This window comes from Mya arenaria, chromosome 6, assembly GCF_026914265.1.
Source record: "Mya arenaria isolate MELC-2E11 chromosome 6, ASM2691426v1".
NCBI lineage: Eukaryota > Metazoa > Mollusca > Bivalvia > Myida > Myidae > Mya > Mya arenaria.
This window is the reverse complement of record NC_069127.1, coordinates 9,093,537-9,107,524: the sequence shown is the minus strand read 5'-3', so window position 1 is coordinate 9,107,524 and position 13,988 is coordinate 9,093,537. Positions and strand designations below refer to the sequence as shown.

Here is a 13,988-nt window from a genome sequence, read left to right as displayed (position 1 = left end):
GTTCTTGAACTTTTTTAATGGTTTATTGTTAAGAATTGTTAAAGTGACACTCTTATCCAATATCAATATATACGAATGCATAACAAACATAAATTTTGAGTGATAACCTTTAACTACTAACTTCATAATACATTAATGGAAAATTTTAATTTTAATAATGATAACAAGATTGTAACTGAGTATTTAATAGCTAAAAACGCCAAAATATTAAATGATTGGTGAATGCTAAAAGATTTAATGCTATCTTCTATTGTCTCATAAGGTAGAAATATGGTGTTTGGAGAACCTTCCTTTCAAATTAAACAGGATATGCTTCATAAGAACTATTTTTTTCAACATGTATTCTTCCATTGTGGTGTATTAAAACAATTGTATTAATTGCGGTAAATCTTATTTGGAAGTGCAGCTTTAAAAACTTGTGTTTTGATTTATTTTTAATAGCACATACCATGCATTACGTTGTTAGTTTTGGTGCAAATTAATCAATGGCATTGCCTTGTACTGGTTTGAATTGGCATTGATACAAAATATAGAACATGCGTCATTTAGTGTTACTTCATATTTAAAATTCTTAAAATACATTTGAGAAACTCCCATGAAATTTTCACAAAGGAAAATACATGAGGTGAATAGACAACTAAACGGATTACATTTTTTTACTCAACGCAAGTGTAACGTTGACATTTTTTGAAGTTAATTATCTGTTTGATCATAAACTTTGTCTAAATGGGTGACAGTGAAACAATAAGCATTATTCGCACTCGAGCGCTGTACAAACTGAGCTATTACGTACATCTATAAATAGAGTTGGGTTTTGCGCTGCAAACACCATTGATGACCAAGTACATGATTATACTGTGACAGTGTTTGGATTTGCTTCAGAAGTTGTGCTTTTATTAATCGACGGATTCGACCATATTAAACAAACGGATAGTGATTCGCCTGATCTTATGTCATATCAATGATATATTTTATAAATGATTTAACTTTATACACGTGCAGTCTCTAAGTTAGGATCCCACGCTTTTGGCTATTTTGACATATTTGTATTCGTACTAATATGGGAATGATTAATTTTTCCATTTAATGGTGAATTTAATTCAATTCCTGGTTGCTCGAGTGCATATGCATGTAAACATCACCCAGGTATGTAAGGTGAGAATATCGTTATCATATTCTATGTTAAACTACCAGGAGTAACTAGGAGTTACATTTCAGTGATATTTTTCAAAGGATCAATGGATGTGAACATGTCCTGGCAAGCGATGTTAAATGACACCTTCATTCTGATTCAATAAGAAGCATTGATAAACCTTGTTTGGGGCAACCCTGCAAAAGAGTAGCTGAGCTATTTGTATGGATGATTCAGACTCGGGAATACAAGGAAGCACAAATCGGTCTTGTGACTTGGGCTTGGCCCTCTAGACAAAATCAGGATTTGCTCGACATGCCATGGGACAAATGGTAGCGCTGTATATGTTGTTTTATTGTGTAAATGATACTTAATATGAAGTGAGTTTAAAGTGTTTTAGGCAGTGAAATAGCCATGTGAGGGTGGCAAGTTATTTTTTAATCACATGATAATGTGACAAAGAAAGATGGCCTTGTATATAAAAGAGGAGGATCATGATTTACGAACGTTTTATTCGTTTACTGATTGCCATTCATATTCGAACAATACAGTTTATTAAAGTGCCGGGTAGAACGGAAATTTAATTTCAGTGAATGCAGAGGTCCGGAATTTGCTATGCGATAAAGTATTCGTTTTGCAATGCTTCTGAATTGCCATGGTAACTACTTCGTTTAACCTGTCGACAAGTTACAGTCGTGATAAGCTATAAAGATGGGGAATGTGACGCCTTCATCTTGTACGCTTGAAGGTCGTGAGGATGATTTAAAGAGTTTAGTAAGCTATACCAAGCTGAAGGCAGGGTATAGATTAATCCAGATATACGGACACGAAAAGGTTGGAAAGTCCAGGGTTCTTAAAGAACTGTTACGACAGATACCGACTGACGATGGGTGCAAGAGAAAGCTTTTGTATCAAGATTTTAAACTTGACGTTAACAGTAAAATTTTTCAAAGGTCATGGGTAAAACAAATGTGCAATTCATTTGAAATAGACTTTAAAGCCCTTGAAAACACTCTAAAACAACATGTGTGTGAGTTATTTAAAGAATGGTTCATAGATGTTGTGGACGAGCAAGATGAGAACGTGCTGTTATTTCTCGATAAGGTGGACCCCTTTATGAAATCACCTCTAAAAGACAACTTTCTCGACTTTTTGAATATGTCTCTCAGCAAGTGTTCTAGATTGCAAATCGTGCTGACAACATCCATTAAGTTAAAAATCACACAGCTGACTGTAAAAGATCATGAGGTACGCCCGCTAGGGGATGACGCCGTCATGTGCCTGCTCCACGAAGTGACAAACAACTACTACAAGGACTGCAAACTAGAGGATCGCGAGATGCACAACGACTATCTAGAGGGGGTTGCGAGACTGTGCGAAGGTCGGCCGCAAATCGCCATTACAGCTGGTACGTTCATATTTTTGTTCGTTATCTGTGCAAACTGTTCATTTAGTTTTTACAGCATCAATCTGATAAACGAGCTAAAAACAATTGCATTACATTGTATGCCCAATAAACTAAGTAACTTAATCGCTTTCGAACACTATAATACTTGGTCTCATCGATTCCATATCGGTGCAATAATATGACGAGGTTGGTCATTTTGTACAGGTCTATTGTTTTCCGGCCATTGTTGGTCTTTCATGACCAGGAATGCCAGGCAGGATCAGACAGAGATTCCAGTGAAACTCGATTTCGCAATGTTCACAACACTGAATTTCACGACGATGAAAGATCGGACTGAATAAAACAAATATTCTAGGGAAAAATAAAAACTTAAATGCATACATCTCAAACATTCCAATGCATGAAAAGCAAATGTGAGATTAAGACTTAACATTTGGTGTGACAAATATAGATGTATATTGATGCTTGGAATACAAGGGGTATTACCCTTGCTTTCCACATGACGCAAAATTGTGAAAAGATTTGTCGAAGTGATTTAAGAAACTAAACTCTTAATCAATCTCTGGTAAAAGGCTGGGCTTCGTAAGCGGCGTAGACAGTGTTATTTTTATTAAAAATGGTGAAGAAATAGTGTTATGTTTGTTTTTAGTTAAGTGTTTATTCGAAGCAAAATGTTGCCTTCCGACGTAGCATTTATGACGCAATTTATCACGTGGTATAGATACGCAACACTGATGAATGCGGACGGCTATAAGAAAGAACTGCTGGAGCTCATGATTTTCTGTCGGGGGCAGCATGACCCTAGAACTCGGTTGTAAGATATATTGCATTTGCTTTCGCTGTGTTCTATATAAATGTTACAGGTGTGCTACTCGTAGAAGACAACTATTTTTTTAAGCCGCGGGAACTGCTCGAACTCATGATTTCCTGTCGCCGGGATGTCCTCAGTCCCTTTAACTGTCCACCTGGCGAGCGAATGGGTAATCATATTCTTAACTGATTTTATGCGCATTCATTGTATTTGTTTCGTGTGATTAAACGAACAGGTTGAAAATACAAAAACGACATTCATTTACTGTGTATGAATGGCAATGTACACTATAGTTTATATCTTATTCTCGCCACAGAGGTTTTTCTCGAAAAATACAGATATATAGCCCCTGTGATTATGCTGTGCCAATAAAGATTTGTTTTGTCTCGTTATTGTACCTCGATCAACATGATATCTAAACCATTTAAAACAAATAGGCAGGTATTTCAAAATATCGTTTTCAACTGACAATAGCCATGCTTACAATTCAACAATCATCTACTAATAAAAATTCTTTATATGATAATAGACATTTTTAAAAACAACATTTAACTAAGCTATCCAAAAACATTTTCTAAATATATTTTATTTCAGTTTATTTTCTTCAGAACACTTCACTGAGAATTTTAAGCAGCTGGATGAAGAGAAACAGACGAGATTTAAGCGGTTGTCCCGTTTTGGGCCGGAAGCAACCACCGCCGAAGATTCAACCTTTGCCATTCTCAACAGAGAAAACGGTAACACTGTTCGCTTTTACCAACAGGAGTCCCTTGCACATCATCGAAATCACCCATCCGGAACTCCACGGCCATTTTTATCGAAAACAACATAGGATGTGGGTCAGTATGTATGAAGAAGTAGTTCGTATTTTTTTTTAATTATACCATTAAAATGTAGTGATTTAGCTTTTTTTTTTATCTTACTTTAAATTCATTGTGAGTGAAGTATATTATTGCAAACATAATTACGATTCCAAAGAGTTAAGTCATTAACTTGATGACTTTACTTTTGGGAATCTTAATTATGTTGGCAATAATACACTTCACTGGCAATCAATTTAAACTTAGATCAATAAATGCAACACTAAACACTACATTTAATTAATTATATAATTTAAAAAACGAACTTCTTCAACTGATGTACCGGCATAGTACATCCGAGGTTGTTTTCGATTTAAATGGTCGAGGAGTTCCGAATGCGTCACTACCTTTATATCTATGTCGTAAAAAGTAATGTTGTGTCGATTACACAGGGAGGGTTATTTGAATAGGTATTTGTTTTCATGGTTTTAATTCAAATCTTTCCAAGTCAAAAAATAAAAAAGTCAAAACGTTCAATCTGTGAGAGTGCAGCTTTAATATCGAAACTGGTAGACTGTTCGACTCAATGCCTTATAAAAAGGAGATCGTATTATATCCAAACGTATCTAATGACGGCTGGTATACGCTCACTGACAATTTACAGATAAACAGTCATGTATGTGTGTACTTCGTAATGCACATTGCAACTTAATATACCCTTGTGGTGTTGTAAATAAAGGTAACACAAAACATGCATTTCATTTCATGATACAGAATAAGTTCATAATACCAATACGTCTTCTAATCTCTTTATGAAACCTACTTTTCTTTTAGATTCGAATGCAAGGGTGAAACTTTTTGTAAAGAAACTTTTTGACTATAACTTGATGAAGAGACATCCCGAGGACCAGACGTTCGAGCTCCATGGTGTTGTGAGGGAAAATGTGCTCGCTCCAACAGGTGAAGCAATATGTTATAAGTTAAAATATGGCCACTGTTAGCTACAACTATTGACATTATTGTTTATACAGTCTCGGTCATCACCGACCCCGTGTGATCCCCACCACCACCATATCCGCCAGTTGCATCCTCCTTATCGATAAACATCTGCGTCATTTTCGTTAACTTTATGTAACTGATAATCGCAATCATCCTTTATCGCAATCGTCGTCGTCCCCCTTCCTCATCGTTAACCGTTCTTTTCACCGGCTTAATCAAATTTAAAAAAAATATATAGTAATAAATACTGTATGTTTTTCAAATGTCATCCTCTTCTACATTCATTATGTAATTGTAAGTTGTACATGATTCTCCTTTCAGAATCGGACTCAGATGAGGGCGTCCTGATAGCACGGACAAATGCCATGACGCTCGGAATGAAGTTAACCGATGCCCAGCTGAGAGACCCACGCCTCCTCGAGGCTGCATTGAAGCGTAAGAAATTGTATTGGCCGGGGCTACAGCTTTCTCAATCCCGTTGTGTTATATTATACCCTTTAGAACGGGGGTGTGGGTGATCATTTTCATCTTGTATATATATCTATATGGTAACTATATTACACATGTGACACTGCAGATTTGACGATGAGCGTTAATGAGGTAACATGTTATATAATACACATGATTGTCTCTACTGTAGCAGGACGCATAAAAGAAACACGTATAAATTGTTACATTTGTTTAATGTTCTGGTATCGAATGGGTGTTGCATTCTACGATTAAAATGTGATTTCATTTCTGTTTGTAGCTACAGGAAACTATAACGATTCTACACTCAAAAAAACAAAGGCCAGCCTCCCTGTAGACTTGAACAAAAAGGTATATAATATACATTTTCACGTAAGCTAGTTACGTATCAGGCGTTTTATATACATTTGTTGTACTAATTAATAATATACTGATACCTTTTAAACACACACATAGCTGTTCAATGGAAAGCTCAATCCCGACTATGATAACCCAAATATTCAAGGTCATATCTTTAACTTGAATATCTGTACTGACAGGACGTTGAGGTGGTTGGCGGAGAGAGGGACGACTGCTCGACTATTTATGCGCGCGAGGCCAAGGAGCATGAGGAAAAGGCGCAACAACGATACGCGGACAACGGCTGGGGGAAACTCGCTCTCGTGGAGACCACATGCAGAAGGGCAACTTCGGAGGGGCGAGAGGAAGTTGTTTCCCAAAGGCAGGAAAAATCCTCTGTTCTAGATGAGCATGATCAATCACTTGATACGAACACTCTTGAAGATTTAGAATACGATAGTAGACGAACAATTTCTGCTGACGACAAAGTTGCTCCTTTTTTTAATTCATCTAGTTCTAATCAGGCGGGAGCTGGGTCACTCGCCGACTGCTCTTTGCAGCCACCTTCCTACCAGACCATGGATCCCATGCGACCTGTGCATGCGCTTCACCTTGGAAAGCCGGCTGACGTAGCGACGGGGCTATATCCTCCCCCTCCTTACGAGTGTTATGCACGCGCTCCACCTCTGAGCCAAGTGTGTCCCTTACCCACAACATCATGTGTCGCCGTAGTGCGGCCGGAAATTACCTCTATTGACTCCCGAATCGGGCCGACCGCTCTTTCCCCGGACAAGGACGTTGATCGAATTCCCCGCCAAAAGTTATGGATCAAAGACCGTCATTGAGACACAATTGGATGGGATAACTGATTAATCATACCTGCAAGACGTTCATTTCCAGCACTGCCTGTGCTCGGGGTGTTTGCATCTAGCAGCGATGTTAACTACCACCTGAATATAATCTAAAACGTGTTTAAATTGTATTTCTTAATTACTATTCATTTGTGAAAAAAATTGTTAATCAAATATATTTCTGTGTTAATGATTTGTCATTATGTCATTTTATGAAGATTTTTTTGTAAATATATGTAATATGTATGGTGATCTCCAATCGGATTCAGGGCAGTCCATTCTTTCTTGCTGATTTTGGCGTTTATTTTTCAATCATAACTTGGCGGTGGGATGTTTTATGAAGAAACGGGAAACCACGTCGTTATCTATACGACTTGAAGCTAATTTTCATATCAATTTTAGTATGAGGTGGAACAATTCCATTGCATCCTTTCCCCTTATACTATATTTACTTGATGAGGTCTCAATGTTGAACGAACTTTTAAATGTCGAAATAATGTGTATTGTACATTTAATACTCAATTGGCCGATTGTCGTTTATAACGCTGTTAACTTAAAAAAGGTTCCTAATAATCGACCCATTGTCATTCATGTACGATTATACTCTTATCATTTATTATCAGTGAGTGTTGCTCAAATGCTGATTTCATGACGTGATGTTTTTTGACATGTTTTGTTTTTGTGTTCTATGTCCTTGGCGTTTACCCAGTGCCATTAAACCGGTTTATGTTTAAACTTTTTGCCTTTAAGCTTGTTTCTGTAGTTTTTCACATAAGTATGTATGTTATTTATGATATATTTGTAGTGTGATGAGTTCATATCATTAAAAAATAAAACAAAAAGGACAAACATTGTCATCCCTAGTTAAGAGAGTTCTATTGCAGTAGAACAGTGTTACATGCACGTATTGGATATGGCAGCTTCTCATCATTTTCATACTATACATATGTGTTTTTGCAATCATGTACATATGCCATTAAATGTTAATTATATAATAAATGACAGATAACAGATGAACGCTGGTTTTATCTAGATTTGTGTGATTTACACAGCAGTATTCGAACAGTAAACTGTTAAAATTGCCAATATCACAGTTGTATAAACATTTAATGCAATTCGTATGATTGTTGTGGCATTGCGAAGTTTGAAGGCAAATCGCTTGCGGGACATGCCGCTTCCACGTTAGTGTTTAACATATTTAAAATATCACAAAAATCACCTTTAAGACAAGTCCATAGCTAAACTCAACAGCCTTTAGTGTGTGAATTTCAGCCAATATTGTTTTTGGGAAGTGTTGGTATCACTTTTTCAAGTTCATTTAGCGTAAGACAAATACTTTAACTTCGGCAGAAGGATGCAGGCTGTGATGAGTGTGTCCATTAGAGTCTCATTCTGAACGAAGGTAAAAGCGGACGCAAAGAAAATATGTCCGACTGGAAGGTTTCCATGCTTAGGGATGACAATAGGATTGACTACCTTAATTTCACTTTCGGAAGTAGTGCTAAGAAATAGGCTTAGTGGCCTTCACTATATATCGCCTGAATTAGAGTGTGAACTACATAAAAAATATCATGGACATTTAAAAGAGAAATGAGGCTGCTGCTCATTTTAGAAGACTCAATTAAGCCGCGTGCAAGTCGAATACTAATAAAATCAATGCTTGGGAATTGTTTTAAATTTGTTTAAATATTGATCTATAGGTCCTGCATTTTCTTTTCTGTATCAAAAGAGGAGGTGAAAATCTGGCCAGTTCACACTTTAAGGAACAAATTCATAAATCAGATTTAATCCCCCATTGTTTTGTTCATGGACTGTTGAAAGTACCTTTCTTTATTTGTATTTTAGCACAGGCGTCACAAAAAGATTTAAGTCTCATTGCTAGAACTGTTGTGTTTTTTTAGAATCTGCCTTTTTGTGTTGCTTTTTTCACAAAATTAATATTTCAAAGGTTGTGTCTTTTCTTCCTAGTTAAACTACAACCTGACATGTTATCTGTATTGTCTGTAGAAGCCAATCACTTTAAATGAATCTTGCAAGCGCTATATGTAGTTGTAATACAATGTTCATGTATATTATTTAAAGAACTATTTGGACGGATACAGAGTGACGATGGCTGCAAAAGAAAGCTTCTGTATCATGACTTTAAATTTGACTTTCTCCAAATGTCATGGGTCAGAAATATATGCAAATCTTAATGATCAACGCGTCTGTGAGTTCTTTAAATATTGACGAACAACTACTACAAGGAATGCAAACTAGAGAATCGCGAGATGCATAACGACTTTCTAGAGGGGATTGCGAGACTGTGCAAGGGTCGGCCGCAAATCGCCATTACAGCTGGTACGTTGATATATGTGTTCGTTATTTGTGCAAACTATTCATTTAACTTTTACAGAATAAATCTGATAAACAAACTAAAAACAATGCCATAATGCCCAATTAACTAAGTAACTTAATCGCTTTCGAACCCTATGATACTTGCTCTCATCGATACCATGCCGGTGCAATTATATGGCGAGGTTGGTCATTTTGTACAGGTCTATTGCTTTCCGGCCATTGTTGGTCTTTCATGACCAGGAATGCCAGACAGGATCAGATGGAGTTTCCAGTGGAACTCGATTTTGCAATTTTCACAACACTGAATTTCACGACGATGAAAGATCGGACTGAATAAAACAAATATTCTGGGGGGAAATATAAACATTAAATGCATACAAACATTCCAATACATGAAAAGCAAATGTGAGATTAAGAGTCAACATTTGATGCGACAAAATATAGATGCTTAGAATAACATGGGTATTTCCTTGCTTTCCAACAGACGCAAAATCGAAGTTTTTAGATACATCTAGGGCTAATAAATAAAAAGCAAGGTTCATTATCCAATTTTAACGATGCACCGCATCTGTTGCATTTAGTGAATAAAGAGTTATGGTACTCTACATGTATTTTAGAACACAAGCGCAAGATAAATTGATTGATGGATATGCGGGGATTTATAGATTTATACAGTTTGAAACAGTGAAATAATATATTCATATATTCCTAAAAAGAGCTTAAAATGACCGTGTATTTGTAATAATAATCAGAAAAGCAAGCACAATCGTATGCAAACGTATCGTCATTTCGGAAATGACTTGAAATTGTGTCCCGACCATCTGGGCGCTAAAATTTCAACACAGTGGATAATATCAATTTGTTATTTTACTGTCCGAAGTTTTAATGTCCCTGCTGTAAAAAAAGTTTAATCGTTTCCGTATATCCAGAACGTTCTAAACGATCTTAATCGAATACGTGAAATGTCTCATTTTACTTTAAAACAAACAGCTTAACAAAAAATAAATTAGGATTTTAAATCCATCTTACAACTGCGCTACTCCTGGTTAGAATCCCGGGAACTGATCGAGATCAGTCGGCGGAGGTGCTTCAGTTTCGATAACTGACCGCCAGCCGAGTTATTGTAAATTCCTGTTTTGCCATTAATGCGGACGGCTGTAAGAAGGAACTGCTAGAGCTCATGAGTTTCTGTCGGGGCGGCATAATCCTACGACTCGGTTGTAAGATATGCAATTACATTTGCATTCGATGTGAATTATATGAATGTTACGGGTGTGTTTCTCTTAGAAGACGATTATTTATTGGAGCCGCGGGAAATGGTCGAACTCATGATTTTCTGTCGCCTGCAGTGCCTCAGTCCAGAGCGAATGGGTAACTTTACTCTTAACTGCTTTTATACGCATCCATTGTATTTGTATCGTGTGATTTAATAAACGAACAGGGTGAAATTACATAAATCGACATACATTTACTGTGACTGAATGGCAATATTCACAAATGTTCATATTGTTTCTCGTCAAAGACGTTTCTCTCAAAACATACACCTATAGCCCCAGTGATTTTGTAATGCCAATAAAGATTTTTTTTTCACGTTATTGTACCTCGATCAACACTGACATCCAGACTAATTATGATATCTTAACCATTTAAAAATGGGTAAGTTTTTCAAAATGTATTTTACAACCGACAACAGCCATGCATACAATTGAACAATAATCTATTAATAAGAGTTCTTTATGTGATGACAGACATTTTTAAATATAACATTTAACTTAAATATTCAAAAACATTTTCTAAATATATCATTATTTCAGTCTTTTATTTTCTTCAGAATAGTTCAGTGTAAAATTCAAGCAGCTGGTAAAAAGAGAAACAGACGAGTTTCATTTTTTTTAACTATACCATTAAGTAAATATAATGATTTAGCTTGATTTTTTTATCTAACTTTTAATTGATTGTCAGTGAAGTATATCATTGCAAACATAATTAAGATTCCAAAGACTTAAGTCATTAAGTTTAACTGCTAAATAAAATTACAACGCGATCTTTTAGTTTATCAATAACATTGTGCATAATATATATATATATATATATATATATATATATATATATATATATATATATATATATATATATATATATATATATATATATATATGTAATGTAATGGGAGATTATCAGTAGTGATATATTAATGATTGTAAATTGTTGAGTGAATTCCTTCTGTTTTCTCCTGATAAAAGTTTTATAAATACTTAATATTTTGTGGTTGATTATAAACATGATTCCCATTTGTAAGTTATAATCAGACTTAAACATCAACTCTGGATATTTAAGTAGTAGTTTAGTTTGTGCTTTTTTTATTATTGCCACCTATCACAACAATTGAACACACAATTTAGTAAGTCATAAAAAGGAAATGGGAAACATGTTCATTATATTTCCATATGAGCTTATGTTATTTGTGTTAAAAAATCAAAATGAAGCCTTATTTACATTTACTAAATACGTTACCTTATCGTTTCAATTTATGTTCTGCATTATGTAAACTGTATATATATTTACAGCATCAATACATGAATACAGCTCCTTGGGTAATAAAACTACCAAAAGGATGAATATAATCTATCATGTTTGACAGCCTACATTCCTTATTTAATATCGAAACTGGTGGATTGTTCGATTCAATGCCTCATAAAAGGAGATTATATTATATATCATAAAGCAGAAATGACGGCGGGTATACGCTCACTGACAATTTACAGATAAACAGTCATGTATGTGTGTACTTCGTAATGCACATTGCAACTTAATATACCCTTGTTGTTTTGTAAATAAAGGTCACGCAATACATGCATATTAATTTCATGATACAGGCTTCATAATACCAATACGTCTTCTGATCTCTTTATGAAACCTATTTTTTTTTAGATTCGAATGCAAGCCGGGTGAAACTTTTTGTGAAGAAACTTCTTGGCCTTAACTTGATGATGAGAAATCACGAGGACCGGACGTTCGAGCTCCATGGTGTCGTGAGGGAAAGTGTGCTCGCTCCAACAGGTAAAGCTGTTGTTATAAGTTTAAATTATGGCCAGTATTGACTACATGTATTGGCTACGACTATGGATACTATTGTTTGTACAGCCTCGGTCGTCCTCACCACCGTCTGATGAACTGCACTATCACATCCGCAAATTCCCTCATCCTCATCGATTAGCATCTTCGTCATCTTCGTTATCTTTATGTAACTGATCATTGCAATCATCCTTTATCGCAATCGTCGTCGCCCCCCTCTCCCTCATCGTTAACAATCCTTTTCACCAGCATAATCAAATTCAAAAAAGCTTCTGGTAATAAATACTGTATGGTTTTCAAATGTCATCCTCTTCTACATTAATTATGTAATTGGAAGTTGTACATTATACGTACAGATTCTCTTTTCAGACTCGGACTCAGAGGAAGGCGTCCTGATAGCACGGACAAATGCCCTGAAGCACGGAATGACGTTAACCGAGGCCCAACTGAGAGAGCCACGCCTCCTCGAGGCTGCATTGAATGGTAAGCTACTGAATAAGCCGGGTTAACAGCTTTCTTTAACTCGTTCTGTTATATTATACCCTTTAGAACGGGGGTTTGGGTGCTCATTTTCATCTTGTATATCTATATCGTAACTATATTACACATGTGACATTGCAGATTGACGATGAGCGTTAATTAGGTAACATGTCATATAATACACATGATTGTCTCTACTGTAGCAGGACGCATAAAAGAAACACGTATAAATTGTTACATTTGAATAATGTACTGGTATCGAATGGGTGTTGCATTCTACGATTAAAATGCGATTTCATTTCTGTTTGTAGCAGGAAACCTTAAAATACGATAGTAGACGAACAATTTCTGCTGACGACAAAGTTGTTCCTTTTTTTAATTGATCTAGTTCCAATCAGCCGGGAGCTGGGTCACTCGCCGACTGCTCTTTGCAGCCACCTTCCTACCAGACCATGGATCCCATGCGACCTGTGCATGCGCTTCACCATGTACAGCCGACTGGCGTACCGACGGTACTATGTCCTTCCCCTCCTAACGAGTGTCATGCACGCGATCCACCTCTGAGCCAAGTGTCTCCCTTACCCACACCATCATGTGTCGCCGTAGTGCGGCCGGAAATTATCTCTATTGACTCCCAAATCGGGCCGACCGCTCTTTCCCCGGACTAGGACGTTGATCGAAATCCCCACCAAAACGTTTATCCTGGATCAAAGACCGTCCTTGAGACACAATTGGATGGGTTTACTGCTGAATCATACCTGCTGTTAACTTAAAAAAAGGTTCCTAACAATCGACCCATTGTCATTACATGTACGTTTTTACTTTAATCATTTATTATCAGTAAGTGTTGCTCAAATGCTGATTTGATGGTGTGATGTTTTTTTACATGTATATCACTTATGATTTTGCATGCGCTATATTTGTAGTGTGATGAGTTCATATTATTAAAATTAAACAAAAAGGACAAACAATGTCATCCCTAGTTTAGAGAGTTCTATCGTAGGAGAACATTATTACATGCACGTTTTGGATATAGCAGCCTGTCATCATTTTCATACTTTACAAATGTTTTTTTTTTAATGCAATCATGTTCATATGACATTAAATGTTAATTATATAATAAATGACTGATAACAGATGAACGTTGGTTATGTCTAGATTTGTGTTATTTACACAGCAGTATTCGAACAGTAAACTGTTGAAATTGCCAATATCACAGTTGTATAAACATTTAATGCAAATCGTAAGATTGTTGGGCGGTGCTGCCGTTCAGTTGGTCAGACTTTCA

At 36.2% G+C, this 13,988-nt stretch overlaps 1 protein-coding gene across 1 annotated transcript; it reads left to right on the top strand.

The window, feature by feature from the left end:
• The first annotated feature begins 313 nt into the window (after positions 1-313).
• Positions 314-7,821, top strand: LOC128239302 (uncharacterized). The gene is made up of 7 exons (XM_052955894.1): positions 314-2,540; positions 3,404-3,520; positions 3,960-4,088; positions 4,986-5,111; positions 5,472-5,585; positions 5,899-5,969; positions 6,158-7,821. The coding sequence occupies exons 1-7, from the start codon at positions 1,844-1,846 to the stop codon at positions 6,800-6,802; spliced, it is 1,899 nt and encodes a 632-aa protein (XP_052811854.1). The 5' UTR covers positions 314-1,843; the 3' UTR covers positions 6,803-7,821.
• Positions 7,822-13,988: the final 6,167 nt, after the last annotated feature.

What these genes read in the sequence shown, in the direction of transcription:
- LOC128239302 (XM_052955894.1), top strand. Translation starts at nt 1,844, where the DNA reads ATGGGGAATGTGACGCCTTCATCTTGTACGCTTGAAGGTCGTGAGGAT. An exon ending in GCAAATCGCCATTACAGCTG is followed by an intron (nt 2,541 to 3,403) that starts GTACGTTCATAT and finishes TAAATGTTACAG; the next exon opens with GTGTGCTACTCGTAGAAGAC. An exon ending in TCCACCTGGCGAGCGAATGG is followed by an intron (nt 3,521 to 3,959) that starts GTAATCATATTC and finishes TATTTTCTTCAG; the next exon opens with AACACTTCACTGAGAATTTT.